The following is a 22,550-nucleotide window of genomic DNA, read 5'->3' as shown; positions in this document are numbered from 1 at the left end:
GAAACTTAGAGAAGAGTTGTCAGAGACAATGGCTCTATCTCCCTTAACTGTGCCCCAGAGAAATACCATATATGGGGGAAATATATGGATATCTTGAATCAAGGATCAAAGCACATTGTCTACCATCCTGTGAATATCCAAGAGAAGTCTCATAAATTTAATGAGATTGGCAAAATGGCCCAAAAATTCCCTCTATGTATACCTAATAACACAAGTAATCTTACAGAGAACTGCAACAAGTATGGATGTGGTAACCACAGGAATGCCTCTATTGAATCAACAAACCCAAAGAATCATAAAAGTGGGAACACTGGAGAAGAAACCGGCAAACCTAAAGACTGCGGGAAACATTTGAATTTGTGTTCTGCGACAAGTCAAAGAATTCACACTACAAAGGAACTACACAATACTACAGACTACGATGAATCCTTTGACTCTAAACATGCACTCATGCCAAAACAAATCTCTATTGTACAGAAAGGATACTAATGCAGGAAATATGGAAAATGCTACACATCATGCTGGAGTCTCAGTAAACATCATAGATCTCATTTTAGAAAGAAATACTACTGATGTAAAGAATGTGGAATGTGCTTTTCCCTGTTACATCAGGTTAAAAACCATAATAAAACCCATTGTAGAGAGGCCCCTTACAAATGTACTAAATGTGAACAATACTTTATCCAGAAAGAGCAACTTGTGACACATCAGAAAATTCATAGAAATCAGAAACATTTCAAATGTAATCGTTGTGAGAAATCCTTTATACATGCTGATCATCTTAGAGCACATCAGAGAATTCATACCGGAGAGAGACCTTTCAAATGCACTGATTGTGAGAAATCCTATACACGTGCCTCAGATCTCAAAGTACATCAGAGAAGTCATGAAGAAGAGAAACCATTCAAAATGTAGTGATTGTGAGAAAACCTTTACACGTTCCTTTTCTCTTAAAGAACATCACAGAATTCATACAGCAGAAAAACCTTTCAAATGTAGTAAATGTGGGAAATTCTTTAGAATGTTTTCAAATATTACACAACATCGGATCGTTCATATAGGAAAGAAACCTCATAAATATAGTGAATGTGAGAAATCTTTGTACATATATCAAGTCTTAGAAATCACCAAAGAATTCATACAGGAAAGAAGCTTTAGAAATGTAGTGAATGTGAAAAATCCTTTACACAGGGTTCAAGCCTTAAACAACATCAGATCATTCATACAGGAGAGAAAAATTGTGAGTAGTGAATGTGGCAAAGACTGTCTTCCTCTAGCTTCTAAGAATACTTGAAAAACATACTGGAATGGAAAATTTCCATAGTAAATAGTGTAGCATATGATTTATCCACAGTTCTGTTCTTAAAGGCCACTGCATCTTCATACAAAAGAAACATGGGATATTTGTGGAAACCTTTAATAATTTACAAATTTTGCAAAACGTTGAGAGTTTATACTGAGGAAAAATTTTGAAAATGTGACAATGTAGGACAATTCTCATTGAAACATGTTACTTTTACTTCTTCAATCTCAAAATTTGTATACAAATGAAGAAGCCTCTAGACTGTACTGTGTTATATCAGTTTCCTGGAGACTTAAACCTTCCATTCTGAATAGAAGCTGATTAATCAGGAAATAAGCACCTCTCATTCACTTTAGGAAGTCAAAAAACTGATAGGATTCACTATCCTAAACTCTCCTAAAGAAACGGGGATCAGCCATGCTCCTCAGCAGAGGCACTGATGAACTAAATCTCCAAGAATGCATGTCCTACAACCTCTGGATCTACCTCCAGGTGTGCAGTGCATTCTGTGTGTCCAGGCTTAGTAAGCCCTCTCCCTGCAGGGCTGGAGTTTCATGATGACAACTATTTTGCAGTCTGATTTGCTCCTGTTACCAACTTGTTTCCACATTCCTTAAGGTAACCCAAATAGGTTTATTGATTTAACAAGACACACTTCATTGCTATCTATTCTTGGTTCTGTTTTCAATCCACATTTTGAGTGAGTAGATTCACATCTAACCAGTAAAGATCTATCATATAACAAGAGCAGACCTCATTAATAGTTCTTCCCAAATTGCTATACATCAGAAAATTAATACTCAGACAGACTGTTAAGGATCAAATGCAGTATATGAAATTCTGACACATTACAATGAATGAGAATTCTTTTTGAGTGACTGTGAAACCTTTTTTAGAAATATGTTTATTGACAGTATTGGATTTGTTGAAATGTCAAAACTGTTTCATGGTTAACCTACAATAGGAACCTCTTTTAAATTTTTGATTTTCTGGAATGTAACTATTAAGTCTCAAAATTTTGTTTTTTAATCCATAAATTCTCCCTTGTAGTTTCAGTAGTGGCCCTTACCATAGGATTTGTCTTTTTTTAGCTTAAATGTTTTTTTGTTTTATTCTGTTGCTGTTGTTGTTGTTGGTTTTTCGAGACAGGGTTTCTCTGTGTAGCTTTGTGCCTTTCCTGGGACTCACCTGTAGCCCAGGCTGGCCTCGAACTTAAAGAGATCCACCTGGTTCTGCCTCCCTAGTGCTGGGATTAAAGGCATGCGCCACCACCACCTGGCTTAAATGTTTTTAATTTTTAAAATATTTTGATTGAATGAGAATTACATCATGTAATCTCCCCTCACCTCCTTCTTCCCATCACCTCTCAGATACCATACCTTGAGCCCAGTTCCTGTCCCTTCACACTTAAGTTGATAGCATTTTTTTCTATCATTATTTTTAAATGCTTTTATCTATGAGTCTGATTTTTGTCATTTTTGTATATATGACATCAAGAAGACTGTTCTGTTCTATTGGAAAACCATGAAGCGAGCTCATCCCTGTGAGATGCTAATTGTTGGTGGCATATGAGAGGAACAGTAAGCAACCTTGGAACTCAGACCACAGACTGGCCACTAGCAAAATTATACCAAATGAGCTTGGAGAAGCAGAGCCCGGAGGACTGCGTACTGAGGATCTTAGCCTGTTTGCAGATCACAGCTCCACTTATTATCCTCCTTGTCACGATGTCCCTCATAACCTCTGAGTTATATGAAAACTCTTAAGGCTTCACACCTCATTGAGCAGCGTCACTGGTGCTTAAAATAATAGTGAATGATTCAACCACCACTCTTAGAAAGAACTTAGACAAGTAGATTGTTAGTAAAGTTAGGTTAAGTTGTTTTTGTTAATGGCTTTAATGTAGAAAGTCTTGGGGGACAAATTAAAGGTTAGAAAAGCAACTTTCAGACTTGATGAGAGGTGATTAATTCCTTGTTCCCATTTATGCTCTCATCTCCTGATATGATTTAATAAAAATGTGTTAATGAGAAAAAAATTGCTTATCTGATCTTAGTATAGTCAAGAAATTATCCATTTCTTTTAGATTTTCTAATTTGGTGGAGACAGGTTTTTAAGGTATGTCCTTATGATTCTCTGTATTCCCTGAGTGTCTGTTATTATGTCCCCTTTTCATTTCTGATTTTTATAATTTAGATAATTCTCTTTGCCTTTTCGTAAGTTTGGATAAAGGTTTGTCTATATTATTGATTTTCTCAAAGAACCCACTCTTTGATTCTTTGTACTGTTCTCTTTGTTTCTATTTTACTACTTCAAGCCCTGAGTTTGATTCTTTCTTGTTGTTGTCTACTCTTCTTGGGTGTGCTTACTTCTTTTTGTTCTAGAGATTTCAGGTGTTCTGTTAAATTGCTAGTATGAGATCTCTCCAGGGTTTGCTTTTTGTTTGTTTGTTTTAGGCACTTAGTGATATGAACTTTTGTTCTATGATTATATTGAAAACATTTTGGGGGGGCCTTTGAGCTGTATTTCTTCTCCTTCCTCTATCCCTATTTTTCATAGGTTTCATCTTTTCATACTGTCACAGATTTGCTGGATATTTTGTGTCAAGTGTTTTTTATAGTTAACATTTTCTTTGACTGATGTATCCATTTCTTCTATCACATCTTCAGTGCCTGAGCTTCTCTTCCATCCCTTTCTGTTCACGAAGCTTTCCTCTGTAGCTATTTTATGAATTCCTAATGTTTTTTGCATCTTCATAATCCCCTTAGTTTGTGTTTTGTTTATTGATTCTATTTCCATTTTCAGGTCTTGAACAGTTTTATTCATTTTCTTACACTGTTTGTGTTTTCCTGGATTTCTTTACGGGATTTAATCACTTCCTCTTTAAGGGCCTTCATTGTCTTCATACAGGCAGTTTTAAGGTCTTTTCCTTGTGCTTCAGCTATGTTGGAATATTCAGGACCTATGGAGGTAGGATAGCTGGGTTCTAGTAAAGACATTGCCCTGGCTGTATTGACTGTGTTTTTATGCTACCATCTAGACATATGGGATTGGGTTGATTATAGGCCTAGGTACTGGTTTCTGAATTTCTCTTTACTGTAGTGGGTGTTTTTACCCCTTGATTTCTGTTTTCTCTCTGGATTTTTGAAGAGTATGATGTCTGTGTGTTGCCTAGTAGTAGATTTTCTTTTGACCTGATAGGTGTGGCCAGTGGGGATTCCAAGTATAATGTGTTTCTGGGTAATGGCAGCTGACGCTTAAGAATGTGGAATGCGCCGGGTGGTGGTGGCGCACGCCTTTAATCCCAGCACTTGGGAGGCAGAGCCAGGTGGATCTCTGTGAGTTCGAGGCCAGCCTGGTCTACCAAGTGAGCTCCAGGAAAGGCGCAAAGCTACACAGAGAAACCCTGTCTCGAAAAACCAAAAAAAAAAAAAAAGAATGTGGAATGCATCCTGCCTGGACGAAGGAGAGTTCAGCAGAGAGTGGGCTGCTGTCTTTGGAGATGACCGGCTGAAGGAGGCAGCCCCCGTGGGGGCCCAGGGAGAGCCAGACCCCAAGCCCCAGGCAGGCTCTGGATTCCTTCCTTCGCAGCTTTTAGACCAAAACATGAAAGATCTCCAGGCCTCTCTCCAAGAGCCTGCCAAGGCTGCCTCGGACCTGACTGCCTGGTTCAGCCTCTTTGCTGACCTCGACCCCTTATCAAATCCTGATGCTGTTGGGAAAACCGATAAAGAACACGAATTGCTCAATGCATGAGTCTGCAACCTTCACCAGGGAGCCCTCGGGCCACTCCACAGCACCTCATCCAAGGCTTGCAGAAGGCTGACGTGCTCAGTATGCTGTTTTAATATTTACGTGCCATTTTAATAAAACGAGAGGGTCAAGGCCCTGTTTCTATCGGTAAAAAAAAAAAAAAAAAGAATGTGGAATGCAGATAGGCCAGGATTCTGAGAGGATCTGCCGGAAGAAGTAGATGAGAGTGTTCAACAAGGATTTGCTTAACTGTCTTCTTGGATTGGGGGTTACAATGAAGAGATGTCACCACAGAGGGTCTTCACCACAGAAGGTCTGCTGTAGCACTGGGCATGAGACTTGGGTTGAATCTGGACCACTGGTTCTCAACATGTAGGTCTTGACCCCTTATGGAATTGAATGACTTTTTCATAGAGATTGCATATGAGATATCCTATATATCAGATATTTACATTATGATTCATAATAGTAGCAAAATTACAGGTATAAAATAGTAACAAAATAACTTTATATTTGGGGGCCACCACAATATGAGGAACTGTATTAAAGACTCACAGCATTAAGATCGAGAACCACTGAGCTAGAAGAACAGAAGGAGAAGGGAAGAGCTATAGATAGCTCACCTCCTTTCTTGGCAGGAGTGATTGGTGGGTTAGTGAGAAGTACCTGCTGGAGTTGGGGGCCGGGATAATGCAACAAGTGTGGAAGAGAAGTTAGGACAGGAAGTTCTGTGGGGTCCATAGGAGATGTGGTCAGCGGGGGAAAGGCTACAGCAAGTGTTCTGTTGTGGAGCTGGGGATGAGTTGGGGAATTGGACCTTGGGAAAAGAGGGTTAAGGAGAGGATCAGTAGACAGTCTTCTTGAATTTCTGGCATGCCTGGCCTGTGGTACCTTTGCAGAGGGTACCTGCTGGTGCGGAGGGCCAGGATAAAACAATGAGTAGGGGGAGAGGGAGTAGAAGGTAAAGATATGTGGGATCTAGGAGAGATGGAGATTGCTACAGGTGTTCTGCTGCAGAGCTTCAGTGAGACTGGATATTAGATCTGAAAGAACAGTGGGAGAAGAGAGGATGTACAAGAGTCTACCTGGATTTCTGGCAGGTGTGGCCTGTGGATCTAGGGGCTGGGATAAAACAAGAAGAGGAGTGGTAAGAAGGGAAAGATCCATGAGATCCACAGGAGATAGGAAGAAGGGGGTAGGGAAGGCTGCCATGGATGTTCTTTACCTGTTATTTTTAAGGCAAAGAAACTCAGCTGAAGTAGTACGCTAAGCCTTTTTCCATTTTTGTCCCATTCTTCAGTTTCTGTCTCCTAGCTAGTTATGTCCTATCTGTTCAAACTTTCTGTTGACTACTCCATCCTTGAAGACCTCGCTCCAAATGTTTCCTTCCATTATACCCTTTCTATAGTCACAATCCTTCTGCAGCATTCATTTCCTCTTCAGTTAGGTCGGTTTCCATTCTAGGTGCTTCTCTGTCCTTCATCTTCTAATTTATATATAAGGTCAGTTAATGTTAGCCTCAGTCTTCCTTCAGGATAGCCATTTTGGGAGAGGATGTGCAAACTGGGTTTTGTAGCTACCCAACGTGACTGGATGAGTTTGATTCTTTCTTAGTCCACCCATTTCACTATCATCCAAATTTAAATAAACAACAGAGTCAGTTAAAATGTTCAGTGGTTGGGAAACATCTCATAAAAGCTGATTTGAATTTGTATATAAAACTATGTTCCTTGTCCTTTTGAAGAGCCATCTGTTAAAGCTTTAAATGTAATCTCTATAGGATTTGTTTTATGTAATTTTATGCAATACCCATGGGGTATTTTCAAGCAATATTAAGAGGGATTTATCTATTGATCCCAAGTAACATGCTATTGCAACCTGCCAATTTTTTATGAAAATAATAATCAACCTGCATTTTATTTAGTGGTATGATGGTTTCTGTAGGCTCTTTATTAGTAAATTCTCTTAGATGGGTCCTTTCCATTCATTAAGTCTATAATTTCTTGTAAATAAGGAGTTACAGATTGTTGCATAGAATTATGACATGAATGAATTTCTATAATACCATTACCTGTTTGACATATTTCCAACCAGAAATGAAGGGAAGGAAAGTAGGATAAGTAATTGATTAGAAAGTAAGGGATTGATTCTATGAGATACTGCTTCAGCAGCAGCATTATTTAATCACCTAAAAACACTCTCAGCTTCAGGTGTTACATTTCTTACAGAATTTACCCAAGTGTCTCCAGAAGCAACTTGAAAAAGCAGAGATAAATCCGTCGTAGTTACAGGCAGATGTGACATGACCCAAAATTTTAAATTTTGCTTTTAGTTTATTTACCATGAAAGTTAAACACTCATTTAAATATTGATTGAGTGAGCAAGAGAAGAGAATGACATCCATATAATGAATGACCAATACCTTGGGAAATTTAATCAGCTTTGGCTTAAATGTCCTACTTGTAATTGTTCCTGTGCTAGAAGCTGGGCCTGTTTTCATCTTTCCCCATTTCATCATTCCATCATTGATCAGGCTATATTGAATTATTCTCAATGTGAGAGAAAACAAACAAAAATCAAACAAAAAACTAAGTCCTGGGGCATCCAAGCTAGCTCATGCTGCAGCAGCAGAGGCCCGCTCACGGTTCCTTGGAATTGTGTATTGCCTCAGATGCCTTTCTGTGCTCCAGGCTAGGCCAGACCCCGGCCCTGGAAAAGACAGTGGGGCTGGAGGGCTTTGCGTTCCAGTCAGCTTTCTTGGGAGGACAAGCCCCAAACACACATGGCTGGCCTGGAGGCTGAGTGGCTGTGGAGTCCATTTGGCCAGGCCTGGCAAGATATGTCCTACAGAAAATGTTTTCTCTCTCTTATTTGTTTGATGGTTTGTTTTTAATAATTGGCAGAGATTTTATTTCCCCTTTCAGGGGCTCTCTTTACATTAGTTCTTGTGCATGTGACATTGCAGAGCTATAACTGGATATTTTGTTTTCCTGGATCTTAGCAAACATTTCAGTACTTGTGCAGAAGGCTTTGCTGCAAAGGAGTGAGGAGAACGCATGTTGATTCCACTCTCTCACTTACGGTGGGGAAACCTTGGCAGAGGCTGAATTTCCCAACCACCTAATTTCTATTTGAAGAAAACTTTCTTACCTTCTCTAAGGATTGAGCTCCTCACATTGATGTTTATGATTCTTCCTGTGATCACATGACTGTTTCCATATGTACTTTTGGGTTTTTTTGTTTGTTTTGGGGGTTTTTGTTGTTGTTGTTGTTTTTGGTTTTTTGGTTTTTTTGAGACAGGGTTTCTCTGTGTAGCTTTGCGCCTTTCCTGGAACTCACTTGGTAGCCCAGGCTGGCCTCGAACTCACAGAGATCCGCCTACCTCTGCCTCCCGAGTGCTGGGATTAAAGGCGTGCGCCACCACTGCCCGGCTACATATGTACTTTTGGGAAAAATGTCAGTATTTTGCTGCTGGGAATTGCATCAATTCTGCTGAAGGCTGTTAGTAACATAATCATTTATACCAGTCATTTGTCAGTCAGAGTGTCTGTCAGTCCATTTCCTTGTGTACTTTTATTTTTCACTTTTTTTCTGAGTGCATTAAAATTTTCCTCATAAAAGTGAAGTCTTTATTATTTCAACTTATTTCTAGATCTTTATGAAGCAACCTAAGTGGGTTAAATTTCTAATTTAATTCTCAAATTGTCATAGATTTGTAGAAAAATAGTCATCATGTGTGTTTTGTATTTTTCAATAATAGCTAAAACACTTGTCAAGTCTAAGAGTTGCCCATGGCGTCTGTGGAGAATATTATGTGTGACTTTATCATCATTGTAGAGGAGTTTGGTGTCTTTTTTCTACCTGTATCTCCTTTTTATCCTTTGTTTTATTCAGATTTCTCTAGCTCACTCTTATGCCTCTGGATTAAATTGGACTGGAGAACACATGCATCTTCCCCTCCTAGTTTTCCTGCAAATGCTGTTCATTATATCTCGGCACTGTATGGCTTGTCTCTGTGTGGCACATGTGTCCTTGTTCAGCTGTGTTTCCTTTCTTCCGAGTTCCTTTAGGAGTTCATCCCAGAATCTTGTTGAACCTTGTCTTAGACATTTCCATTTCTTTTGAAATTTTCATATCACAGGGCTTTTATTTCTGATAATGACGCTTTAAAAAATATTCTGATTGGTAAAATTACTGATAGTATTTTTCTTCCCTCCAGTTAGAAATAATGGCTTATTGTTATAGGGTTTGGGTATGGTATGTTACCCCCAGCTTTCCTCTGTCTTCTATTCTTTATGTAAAATGTCTTTATTCCCTCTGTTATCATGGATAATTTCTCTGATTTTTACATGTATAGTTTACTTCCAATTATGCTCTTCAGTGCTGCTTGAGTGCATGACCTATGTTAAGTTGTAACTTTCTTCAAGTGAACTTCCTTCTCTGAATTTTAAGAGCCAACATTTCTGGGTGCAATGATAAGATCTAGTTACTTTCATTCATTATTCTATGTTGATGTATCCAACCGTCTTATTAAATAAGAAACACAGAAACAATGTAAAAGAGAAAGCCAAGAGGTCAGAGCTCAGAGCTAAAATCTCACCCTTCCTCCTGCTGTGTCCCAGCTTCCCGAAAGAGAGCTATTTCCTTGTGTGTCAGTCGGTTCAAAGTCATTCTGCCTTCTCATTGGTTGTCTGTATGTACAGCCCTCTAAGTCTTAAAGGCGTATGTCTCCAATGCTGGCTGTATCCCTGAACACACAGAGATCTATGGGATTAAAGGCGTGTGCCACCACCGCCATGCTCTTTCTATGGCTCTAATAGCTCTGACCCCCGGGTAACTTTATTTATTAACATAAAATTAAAATCACATTTTAGTACAATTAGAATACTACCACAATTCTAAGTATATCCTCCCCTGCTTTCCTGTCTGTAGGAATGTTGACAATACTTCTGCTATCTTTTTCATTTTGAGGTTTTCTTATGTTTTTTTAGCACTGTCTGTAACAGGGTTGTTTTAATTTTAGCTTTTTACTATTGACACCTTGATGTGAAATGTCAAAAAGTTCCAGTCTTTGTTCCTAAGAACCTCAGAGAAGAGCAACAGAAAGAATGGATGATTCTCCTGTAAATGCACCCCAGGTAAGTCTCATGTCCACATTTCTTTGAAAATTGTCCCCCCCCCCCTTGGGTGATCTGGGCCCTCTCATGGAGGAGCCACAGCAGCCCTGGAAGCTCAGTATGTTTATTATACATAGCTGAATAAGGAGGCAGGCTTACCTAATCTCAGGAGGAGGCATCTCTGTAGGGGAGCAGTCTTCAAGTAGTAAATATCACAGGGAGAAAGCTGTGCATCATGGGGAGAATGCTATGGTAGGCATTTTCTGCACACATGTCAACATTCACACTCAGATCTAAGGAAGGCTTTGCCTTTCCTATGAGCTTTGATGCTCCCATAGAGCTGAGACATTGGTCCTTAACACTCCCCTGGGGCTGAAACATTGATTCTTGACATGACCAACTCACATGTCAACAACACACACCCACTCAGGACTTAACACACTCAGGGTTTCCTCCACACTCCACGTTGAGCACACTGGAATGATAGAAAAATCACCCTCAGGGAAGTGACTGAAATTAAGCAGAAATGGAGAATGTGTCTGACTGCTTCCTCCCTACAACTGTTTCTCCAAAGGCAACCTTCACCCCATGAGAGCTCTTATCTCCAGGCTGCCACATTCAACACTTCAGGAAGACAGAGTCTGTGCCCTAGAGACAGGATCTGAAGCAAGGCTGGGGAGGAGGGAGAGACGTTCCTGTGTCAGAGAGATTCCCTGAGCCCAGCCAGTAAACTGTAGAGAGAGCCACCAACAGTGGGGCAGTCTGGGAGGACACAAGCCATGCTTTTAGGGAGGTCGGGAGTATGGAGCATTAGAAGACAGGAAAGTGACAGCTGAGAAAACCTATGAGCACCACACATAGTAACAGACTTGACTATTTCTCTAAAGCTTAAAAACATCTATTATTGCAAAAACCATGTTTTATGCACATATATTTAAAACTACAGGCAACCCAAAACAAAATTTTATTTTTAAAGATATGCAGATACAGATGAAAAGATAAATAAACAAGAAAGCAAAGTGGGTACCTTTCAGGGGACCTGCCAAGGTGTGCCAGTGAGCAAATACACCATGGACAAGAGAGTCAGTGCAAGAGGTTTACTGAGGGAGGGGGAGAGCGAAAGAGGGAAAGGCCATGTCGGAGTGGGGAAAAGAAGAGGCCAGAGAGAAAAGAAGAGGCAAGAGAAACAAGAGACCATAGAGTGAGCTGTGCTCTGGCGGGCCCTTTTAAAGGGAGCACGTTGCACAGCTAACTGGAAAGGCACCTGGCAACAGGTGATGATGTAACTGCTTTGGCGACAGAGACAGGCCAGGCTGCTGCTGCAGAAGAAACTGACACTCCTCCCTTTTATTTATTATAAAAAGGTGAGGACATAGGAAGGGGTAGCAGGTGAGGCAGGAATGGTGATGTCGTGTTTTCTCAACTGCTTCCTCTTGTCTGAGGTGTCAGCATCCTTGCGGGGCCTGAGAAAGCTGGTGTGCTTACCAAGTCCTGGGATAGCTGGCTGATTCCCTCGTCCAGGTTCTGTGGGAACTTCTCTGGTGCTAGGGGCTAGGAAAGTGCTGGCCTGGTTGAAACAGTCCGTGAGGTTGGACCATGTGGGGCTAGCCATTTTCAAGCTGTTCTTCGGGACGCAGACTTTGAGAGGACACCTGTTAGTATGCTGGTGGAGCAGAAGATAAAGTTAACAAGTTTATGGAGGAAACCTTTTCTTAGGTTTTGGTAATTAAGGGAGGGGAGGACCCAGACCAGGGAAAGGTGGGGGAGATCCCACCCTCAGAAACAGACTGTAGGTGGGAAACTTGGGCTGTTGATTGATAGTGCTTATCTGGAGTTTATTTGATGACCTGTGTGAAGTGGATTTAAGTCAATTCCCTGGAGCTTACAAGAATTTTCAGGAGTTTACCAAAAGAGGTAAGTTTTAGACACAGTAGCATTCCCACTGTTTATAATCTGTACTGAAATCAACATTGTAGAAAAGGCAGTAGACTCACATCATAAGGAACTCTAAAATAATTCTGGTTAAAAGCTTTAACACTCTTTCCTCTATCCAGAACATGTATATAGATTAGACATATGTTTTTAGCACAATGAGAAACACTTTTAAATCTATACATAGAAAGCAACCAAAGGGAATTTAGAATCTTGAGCTTGTGACTATGGTAATAGTAGTGATACTCTAGCAGAGATAGATTAACAGCTTATCAGAACTCCATTGGTTAATGTTAAGACTATGAACTTTTGGAGTCTTAATAACAGTATATTAGGGAGAGAAAGAAATCTGAAACATTGTTCATTCTTTTATACACCTTAAATCACTTTTTATCACTAAATACGCTTTTTCATCCTCAAACCTTTATAACTTACATTTATATACCTTAAAACATCCTCTTTCTATCTAATTCACCAGGAGATACAGGTAGTTGATTACTGAGGACAGTCTTTGTAAATAGAGTTCTTTTCAATAAAGGAATAGTAGAAAGTTACATTGAAATCTGTTTGTGAGTTTATCTCTTCTGAGTCTGATAACAAGTTAAACTGTGTCACGATCTAGTAGTAGCTCTAGGAGAGGGAGACCTGTGGCCTGGATTTTTAAACATAAAGAGAACTGAGAAGGCAGCTGCAGTCTTGCTTGTTGCTGTTAAACTGACAAAGCTATTACCAGCATAGTTGCCGACCATCGGAGTTCTGAGAAGGATAAATTTTACCTGAGCAAGCAGAAATGCAGACCAGGCAGCTTCCAAATCTATTAAACGACAGACTTACCTAGACAGCTACCCCAGGGTCCTCTGTGGCGCTTGGGAGCAGAGGTCTCAGGGCAGCATCAGTCTTCAGCTATCAGGTCCAAAAGATCGGACAGCTTTTCCTGTGGAGTAAGAACTTGGAGGTGGGGGTGGGGGGTGGGGGGAGGGGAACCAGCCTACCTTGTCTAGGCAAAACAGGGCAATTAATTCCTCAGTGTCCTGATTGTCTTGGCAACAGTTGAGGTGAAAGGCAGTTTTTTTTGCCCAGTGACCAACATTTTAAATTTGCCCAGTGGCCACATTTAAAGCAAGCTCTAGGTGGAGGTTCTTCTATGCCCATCCATCTTCCTTGGAGGAGATGGGGTGCTACCAGGAGCTGACATGTCCCTCTATCTTGAAAAGCTTTTTTATTAAATGTTTTAAATGGGCCGGGCGGTGGTGGCGCACGCCTTTAATCCCAGCACTCGGGAGGCAGAGGCAGGCGGATCTCTGTGAGTTCGAGGCCAGCCTGGGCTACCAAGTGAGCTCCAGGAAAGGCGCAAAGCTACACAGAGAAACCCTGTCTCGAAAAACCAAAAAAAAAAAAAAATGTTTTAAATGCCATATTCTGCATATCTCTGAACCATTTGAAGACCATCTGCCTACTAGGTATGTCTGAATAGACAGACTTTGCTAGTTTCTAGTTACTTGTTTTAAGCTTAACTTTGAAATATATACAGGGGACTAAGAAGGGCTTATCCCTGTAATTAATTATATTAGTACTTAGCATGACTACAATTAAAGAGTTTGATCAGTCATAAGATGGCTATTAACATGTTCCTTAACAGTCTACAATAAGTTAGCAACTTTCATAAAACTAGTATTTTACATTCCATTTTTGTTTAAGTTGACTCATCATTAGTTTGCATTTCTTAATTATTCTTTACAGTTTCCAATAAGTTTGTAGCTTTTATAAGACTAGTACTTTATGTTCCATTCCTGTCAGGTTTAGCTTAAAAATGATTTCAAATTGATGTCTTAGTATCAAAATAAAACTTTTTAATTGTGGATAATGCATTCAGTAAAGAAACCAAAATAGCTGTTCCATGGGTGAAAATGGAACAAGTTTATTCCAAACTGCTAAGGCTGTCTCCTGAGAAGGCAAGGAAATGTGACAGGGGAAAGATCCCCAGGGCCAAATGGGAACAGGAGAAAAGGGGGCCTGTGAGCCTGGGTGGGTTCTGTGAACAGGGACTGAGGGAGCCGTGAGGCCAGCACTACCCTTGAAAAGCAGTAGCAGTTGTTGATAATTTGTGAGAATTTGGAAATCAAATTTGCCAATTTGGGCCATTGATTTGTACTAAGGCCAAGATGTTGTAATAAAATCTGAGTCCATAGAGGAAGAGAGATAGGGTTGCAAAGTGGAGCACTGTGCAAGTGTGTTCCTGTAAGTCCTAAGAGGAAGTTGAGAGTGTAAATGAGCTGCAGGATTGCAGGTAGAAACAGAGATAGCACAGCGGGTTTACAGTCTGGCTGCAGAGTAAGGGAAAGCCAGGAAGGCACAGAGGAGAAGGGAGCATGTCCGTCTGCAGGCCACAAGAGCCAGAGCCATACGGAGAATACAGTAGACTAGAACTTAAGCTGTGGAAGGCCACTGGAAGATGGGAAAAGCAGGTCCACATGGATGTAGCAGGCGTCAGGAGCCAGCCAAGCACACATGTGTCCATGTGGAAAGTAACGCAGGAAGACTCAAACTCTAAAATTTGGAATTAGATTCACTTATCAGACAAATAATCCATACATACCTTCCTGAGGATTAGATCAGCAGATACTGCAGAGGAGAGCTGGTGTATGCTGAGCAAGATAAAGCTGACCTCTCTGTCTAACTCCCACATTCCAACAAACATACAGAGAGAACATTTACAAAATTTAGAGAGGGAGAGCAGAGAGAAACAAGCAGGTCTTGGAACAAAGAGAAAGAAAGTGGAGAATTCTTTCTCAGTTTCTTGACTGCCTGGTCCAAGGTATACTGAGGCCAGATTTGATTTGAAAGAAGTGGTCAGAGGATCTCCAGAAGTCATCCCAGTGGAAGTGAGGAGGTTTATGACACAGGTCCCAAGGATGAAGCAGAGAAAAATCCAAAACTGTGAGAGCCTCAGGCATCCCCTAGACTCAGAAGAGGACTGAACAGGCACAAGCTGCTCCGTGTGTCATCAGGCAAGAACAGAGGCCAAGGGCTCTGACCGCAAGAGAGACACAGTCACCTGGACTTTGAGAAAAACAAGAAGGCAAGAATTGTGCTCCAGAAATGAAGCCTCATATCCAGCGAATTAGTCAGAGGCAAGTAGCCCCGCCAGAGACCCAGTTGCCAGTATTGAATGGAAGGCAAAGCCATCAGTGAACAAGAAAGCAGATCTGTTGTAGGTGGAGCAAGTGGCCAGAACAAATGCTAGGAGAGCCTATTGAATCTTGGCACCAATGAAAGGATAAAAAAGAAAGGTAAAGTATGTACCTTTTGGTGGGCCCTGCCAAAGTATGCCAGTAAGTGAACATGCCACACAAGACAGAGATAGAGCAAGAGGTTTATTGGGGAAGGGGAGAACAAAAGAGTGAAGGGTCATGTCAGAGTGGGGACAAGAAGAGCCAGAGAGAAATAAGAGACAAGAGCGAAAATTGTTTTTTCATCAGAACCATGCAAGTCTTAAATTCCCTGCCAATGGTGAAGTGTTTATTTTCTGTGTTTTTTTTCTTCCTTTTCTTTGATAATTAAGATTAAGTCTTTAAATTTTGACACCTACACAGCTCAGCCTTGTTCCATTGTATCCTCCCTCGATTATTACTGTGAGGACATATATTTTTATGTACTTAAGACTTATAATTCTGAAAGAGATTCCATTGTAAATGATGATCAAAGAAATATATTGATGCCCAATTCCTACAGAGTGTGGACTTGTGTCTTTATATATTAGTGAGGAAGGAAGATCTCATGTGCCACATAGGTTGTATTTCAGGGATTACCTAAACCATCTTATGAAAGTAGCCCTAGAAACACATGGACCTTTTGCCTACATCACTGAACAATTTAAGGAAAAGTAGAAGTAGAACAGACTCAGAGTCTTACATCATAATAGTAAATATTTAAGCACCCTAGAGAGCACACATGAAGGAATGAATAACATGGCTTGCTTTTGCCATAAAACTGATGTTCTGAGAGGAGATGCAAGTTGTAGTTTAATGGATTCTTTCTTTGCTACTTGATATCACATTGGTGATGATACACCTATGGATGTGTTGACATCTGAAAACTAATTGTCTCACGAGAGGTCTTGGTCTTATCATGTTCTTGATAACAATGTTCAGTGGTAAGTTCTCAATAGACAGATCAGTATTTTCTCTTTGTCTTAGTTTTCAGACGAGGTATAGATAGTCCTGCCCCACCCCATATTGTATCATGTGGAATATATTAGGAAGAATATTCTAGAGATATTACCTTGCCTCTATGCAAAAGCTGTCAATTTTCAAGCCTAAATGAATGTCCCTCTTAATGACTTTGCTCTTTTCTTTTGGAGGGAAGATGCTCCCCCTACCCTATATTTTTCCTTCCCCTGGAGCTATGTAGTACATAGCTGGAAATTATGCAGAGGTGGTAATCATCAGGTTTCTATGTCTGACTTACAATAAAAAATCTTTATTGAGTATATGTTTATCTGCATGTTTTTATGTGTATTGCATGCCTCCATTGATGCCCATGCAGCCCTAAGGTTGGCCTCAAACCCTTGGTAAGAGAGTAAAGCACTGTGGTATGCTGCCATAAACGTAAAGAGAATTAAACTGTATTTCTCTGCAGGATCAGCAAGTGCCCTTTACCTCTGAGCCATCTTTCCATCCCTTAGGTTTACATTTCTGGGGCACATTCATGGCGGAGTCAATGTTAAATCTTGTGTCTTCTTTTTTTTTTTTTTCTTTTGCAAAATAAAGAAATAATTATAAATGATACTTATGTATGAAACAAAAATCATGTTAGACTGAATACAATTGAAACTACAATATTCAAATTTTCAATTGAGACAATGTCATGAGCAATAATATAATCAAAATTAATAAAGATTTAGTATTCTCACACAACAATACAATCATTTGGATCACAGGAAATCTCTACTTCATTTGAATGTATTGTCACATAGAACATTTATTTACACATATTTTTCTAACTATTCTGGAGTGAACCCTCCATATGGAATTTCTGAAATTGTTATTCATCTGTATTGGTTTTGTCGACTTTTAAAAAAATGTATTCACTTGATGGTTGTGAAAATACTTCCATACAGTAACGTCACAAAATATTTGATCCTATGTGTTGTTTGAAATGTTGGATTATGCACTGTTACTCTCCTTACTGTTAAAAAGAAATACTCTTTGACTTTCATTCATCCATGAATTCTCCATTCCATATTCTAAATCTGTGTTCTACAAATGGTGTAGAATTGTACCTGTGCCGTGGGATCTTAACTGAGCATATTAGAATAAAGTCAGCTGTAGCCCAGCTGCTGACAGGATTGATCCAGTGTCCTTATTTGAGCAAGGTCGACAGAGTTTTGCTCATCATGACTTTTCCATCTGAGGTGCAACAATGTGATCCTGTTTGATATCAACACAGCCTTCAGTAAGGTATACTCCTGCATCTAGAACTCCAATATATATCGTATATGCCTTCAAAGTTTGCTGATTGTAAGCCTATTATGCCATCCTGTTTTCGCAGAGATAGAAAATACAACAGAGTATTCTAGAATGTATCTTTTATTAAAATTAACTTTCACATTCACTTTATTTGCCTGAATGTATGCATGAGTAATATATGTGCCTCCTTCCTGCAGAGTTCATAAAAGAGCATTAGCTGCAATGGAACATGAGTTATAATCTACTATGGAGTGCTGTGTGGGTTCTGGGAAGAAAACTTGGGTCCTCCAGAAGAGCCACCCATGCTCTCAACTTCTGAACCATCTCTGCAGCACTGTTAGAAAGCTTTTGTCTTTGAATGCCACGCCTCATCAATATCACGAAAGTGCCTCTAGTTCTTTATGTCTCTTTTACCTAGGAAAGCATTTTGTCAACAGCACATGGTAAATGTGTGATTTTCCATTACAGGGTCTGTTGACATTCAGGAATCTGGCTGTGGACTTTTCCCCAGAGGAATGGGAATGTCTGGACTCCTCTCAAAGGTCTCTGTATATGGATGTAATGTGGGAGAATTACAGCAATCTAGTTTTTGTAGGTAAGTATGCTTTTCTTGTAGAATTCCTAACTCTTCCTTTGTATTTACTTACTTTGTGGTATGTAAACTCTCCGATCTGTGTAGAGACTACCAGAATGTAGGGAAATTCTGATAATAACCATAGCTTTATATTATTCAGTCTTCTCACCAAAAACAAGTAATTCTATATAGTATACCGTCTCTCCAACCCTCTCATACAGTTTTTAATCTTAATTTCAGTATTCAAAGAAAATTGAATATTCAGAGCAAGGAAATGCATTATAGTGCACTTAGTTGTTGGAATATTTTGATTTTACTCTTGAATTAAGCTATTCACCTATTTTTAATTTTTAAAATACAGAGTTGTTTAAATAGAGAAAGAACTGTTGATGGTGTACATATGAGTGATTTTGTTCAATACTTTGAGATATAGTTTCTAGTCCTGGAAAATCATGATTTTAATCCTATTACTAGGGAGGGTGAAGCAAGTGGATCTGGTGAGTTGTAGGCCAGCCTGTGTTACATAGTGAGTTCCTAGGCAATGAAGGCTACACAGTGTGATTCTTTGAAAAATACAAACAAGAAAAAAGAGAAGCATTCTCCATAAGATTTTTAAGAGAGCTCTTTTCTCAAAGTACATTATTGCTCTATCACCTATTTGTTTAACCTTCTGCAAGGTATGCAGATTAGGTAAGAATGAAAAGGCTATTATTTGTCTTTGTGGTCCTTGAGGTTCTTCTGAGCATCCATTTAATGACCGTGAAACACAAAGTCCTCTGTTGAAAGCTTTATCCCTGAGAACTGCTACTTGTATGTCTAAGAAAACATCAGTTATTGAATCTGTTTAATCAAGCATCAATCCTTATTATCCCTAATTGTGCTAATTTTTCAGAGAACCATTGCATATGTGGTAAATACGAGAAGGTCTTGGATCAAGACTCAAAGCACATTGTCCATGAGGATGTGAATATCCAAGAGAAGTCTTACAAATGTTGCGAGCTTGGGAAAACGATTCATGAATCCTCACAGGGTATACCGTATAACACAAGTGATACTACAGAAAACTTCAAGGAGTACAGAAATGGTAACCACAGTGATGCCTCTATTGAATCATCAGACCCAAGGAGAAATAAAAGTGGGAACACTGCAGAAGAACAATATAAATATAACAATTGTGGGGAGTGTTTAAATTTGTGCCCCATCATTAGCCAATATCAGCAAATCCACACTGGAAAGAAAGAACACAAAAATAGAGAGTATGATGAATTTTTTGACTCTAAACATAAACTAAAGATGAAACAAATCCACAGTGGAGAGAAACCATACCAATGCAGGAAATGTGGAAAATGTTTCAGAACCTATTTGAGCTTCAGTAGACATCACAGAATTCATCCTGGAGAGAAACACTATAAATTTACAGAATGTAATAAATCTTTTCTGTATTTGTCACACCACAAAGTACATTACAACATCCATTATGGAGAAAAACCCTACAAATGTACAGAATGTGGTAAGTGCTTTTATCGTTCATTGGGTTTTAAAAGACGTTACAGAATCCACACTGGAGAGGAGACTTACAAATGTAGTGATTGTAGAAAATCCTTTACCTGCTGCTTAGGTCTTAGAAAACATCAGAATGCTAATGGAGGAGAGAGGCCTTATGAATGTAAACAATGTAGTAAGTCCTTCTATACATTGTCACACCTTGAGTACCATTATAGAACCCACAATGGAAAGAAACTTTACAGATGTAATGAATGTGGAAAATCCCTCTCCACCTCCTCAGGTCTTCAAAGACATCAACGAATTCATACAGGAGAGAAAGCTTACATATGTGGTGAATGTGACAAATGCTTTATCCAGAAATCCCAACTTAAAACACATCAAAGAATTCACACAGGAGAGAAAACTTACAAATGTAGTGAATGTGAGAAATCCTTTACTGTTGGCTCATCTCTTAGAATACATCAAAGAATTCACACAGGAGAGAAACCTTACCAATGCAGTGAATGTCACAAATGCTTTATCCAGCAAGCCCACCTTAGAAGACATCAAAAAACTCATACAGGAGAGAAACCTTACAAATGTAGTGAATGTGAGAAATCTTTTACTGTTGGCTCAGATCTTAGAATGCATCAGAAAATTCATACTGGAGAAAAACCTTTCAAATGTAGTGAATGTGACAAATGTTTTATCCAGAAAGCCAAACTTAAAAAACATCAGCGAATTCATACAGGAGAGAAACCTTACAAATGTAGTGAATGTGACAAGTCCTTTACTGTTGGCTCAGATCTTAGAACACATCAGAAAATTCATACTGGAGAAAAACCTTACAAATGCAGTGAATGTGACAAATGCTTTATCCGGAAAGCCAACCTTAGAAGACACCAGAGAATTCACACAGGAGAGAAACCTTACAAATGTAATGAATGTGAGAAATGCTTTATCCAGAAAGCCAATCTTAGAACTCATCAGAGAATTCATACAGGAGAGAAACCTTACAAATGTAGTGAATGTGACAAGTCCTTTACTGTTGGCTCAGATCTTAGGAAGCATCAGAAATGTCATACTGGAGAAAAACCCTACAAATGCAGTGAATGTAACAAATGTTTTATCCGGAAAGCCCACCTTAGAAGACATCAAAGAATTCACACAGGAGAGAAACCTTACAAATGTAATGAATGTGAGAAATGCTTTATCCAGAAAGCCAATCTTAGAACACATCAGAAAATCCATACAGGAGAGAAACCATATAAATGTAGTTACTGTGACAAATGCTTTATCCAGAAAGACCATCTTAGAACACATCAGAGACTTCATACAGGTGAGAAACCTTACAAGTGCAATGAATGTGAGAAATCTTTTACTGGTGGCTCAGTTCTTAGAAAACATCAGAAAATTCATACTGGAAGAAATCTTACCAATGCAGTGAGTTTGACTAATCCCTTATCCAGGAAGCCCACCTTAGAACTCATCAAAGAATTGATACAGGAGAGAACGCTTATAAATGCAATGTATATGGCAAACTCTTTACCTGTCCCTCAGGTCTAAGAAAATATCAGAAAATACATACTGAAGGCAAAAGTTTACATAGTAAGTATTACAGCATATGCTTTATCAAAGCTCTGTCCTTATGGACCACCACAGGATCCACACTAGGGAATCATGTACATGAGAAATGTGTGAAAACCTTTGAGTAATTCTTGAATCTTAGGGGAAAAAAAAAGTCCAGACTAAGGAAAAATTCTGCAAATGTGACATTGTAGGAAAATTTTCATTAAGACGTTTTACCTTCTCACCTTCAAATACTTCAGAATGAATAAAAAATGGAGACACCTGAAGAATGTGCTGTTGTGTAGCAGTTTTGTGGAGACAAGCATTCCATCCTGTAGGGAAGCTAAATAAGACGGGAAATGAACCACTCAAAATAGCTTCCAGAACTGAAACTGTCAAGATTCACTATGCTTAATTCCTTTGAAGAAACATACCAGTCTTGCTGCTTAGAAGAGGCTTTGATGAATTGAGCCATTAAAATACATTGTCCTTTAACATGTAGATATATCTGCAGGTGTGTAGTATGCTATGGGTGTCCAGTGTTCAAAAGCTGTATTTCATGCTGACTTGGAGTTTCATTATGACAACTGTCTATGAGTAACTTTTGCTCTTGTAAGCAACTCCAGTCTCATATTTATATAAGTAACCCCAATAAAGCCCATTGGTTCAACGAGTTGGATTTCAGTGCAAGCATGCTTGGCTCTGTTGTCAGTTCCCATTTTGGCTGAGTGGGTGCATATGAATGTTGTGTCTTCCTAGGAAAGGTCTCATATAGTATGTACTGAACCCGTTAATTGTTCCTCCAAACTTGTACACCAGAAAATCAATGTTAGAAAGCATGTGAGTCAAATAAAGTAGGGAAGATTATTTTACTCACTGTTCCAGGCTTACTGTTAGAGTAGTACATTGTCCCATTGAAAGGGCTCAACACAGACAAAACATAGAGGCTTGGGGAGCCTAATAAAGAAGGCCACTCTCTTCCTTGCATTCAAGGAGGAGAGTGAGAGGTCTGCAGTGGGACAAATGAAAATATGGGTATAAACCTGTGTTATTGACAGACATCATCCAAAATGGGCTGTGTCTATGCATTGCTCTGAAATCACATTTAGACTGTCATTCAAACTCCAATGACCTTCAGAAGACTGATGTTTACAGGTAAATACTCAACATCATTTTACTATCCTCATGTCCTGTTGTACCTTAGAAATTCCACTCTATAAGCCTCAACAAATGAATTGAATCCTTTTGTTAAGTCCTTTACACAATACTAATAATGTAGACATATCAGAAAATTTGGGGAGTTCCATGGATCATAATGCCCCTTCTTGATGACATTAGATGATTATTCT

The 22,550-nt window shown here is 39.3% G+C and overlaps 1 protein-coding gene across 1 annotated transcript in view; it reads left to right on the top strand.

The window, feature by feature from the left end:
• Window positions 1-21,880, top strand: part of LOC102928301 (uncharacterized) — a 37,431-nt gene extending 15,551 nt beyond the window's left edge. Inside the window, exons 4-6 of the mRNA XM_006996621.4 lie at window positions 10,080-10,194; window positions 18,042-18,168; window positions 19,040-21,880. Coding sequence (XP_006996683.2) covers window positions 10,165-10,194; window positions 18,042-18,168; window positions 19,040-21,198 — 2,316 coding nt within the window. The 5' untranslated portion in view covers window positions 10,080-10,164 and the 3' untranslated portion in view covers window positions 21,199-21,880. The remainder of the gene's footprint in view (window positions 1-10,079; window positions 10,195-18,041; window positions 18,169-19,039) is intronic.
• Window positions 21,881-22,550: the final 670 nt, after the last annotated feature.

This window comes from Peromyscus maniculatus, chromosome 1 (genome assembly GCF_049852395.1).
Source record: "Peromyscus maniculatus bairdii isolate BWxNUB_F1_BW_parent chromosome 1, HU_Pman_BW_mat_3.1, whole genome shotgun sequence".
Taxonomy (NCBI): domain Eukaryota; kingdom Metazoa; phylum Chordata; class Mammalia; order Rodentia; family Cricetidae; genus Peromyscus; species Peromyscus maniculatus.
This window is presented reverse-complemented; position numbering and strand designations above follow the sequence as displayed.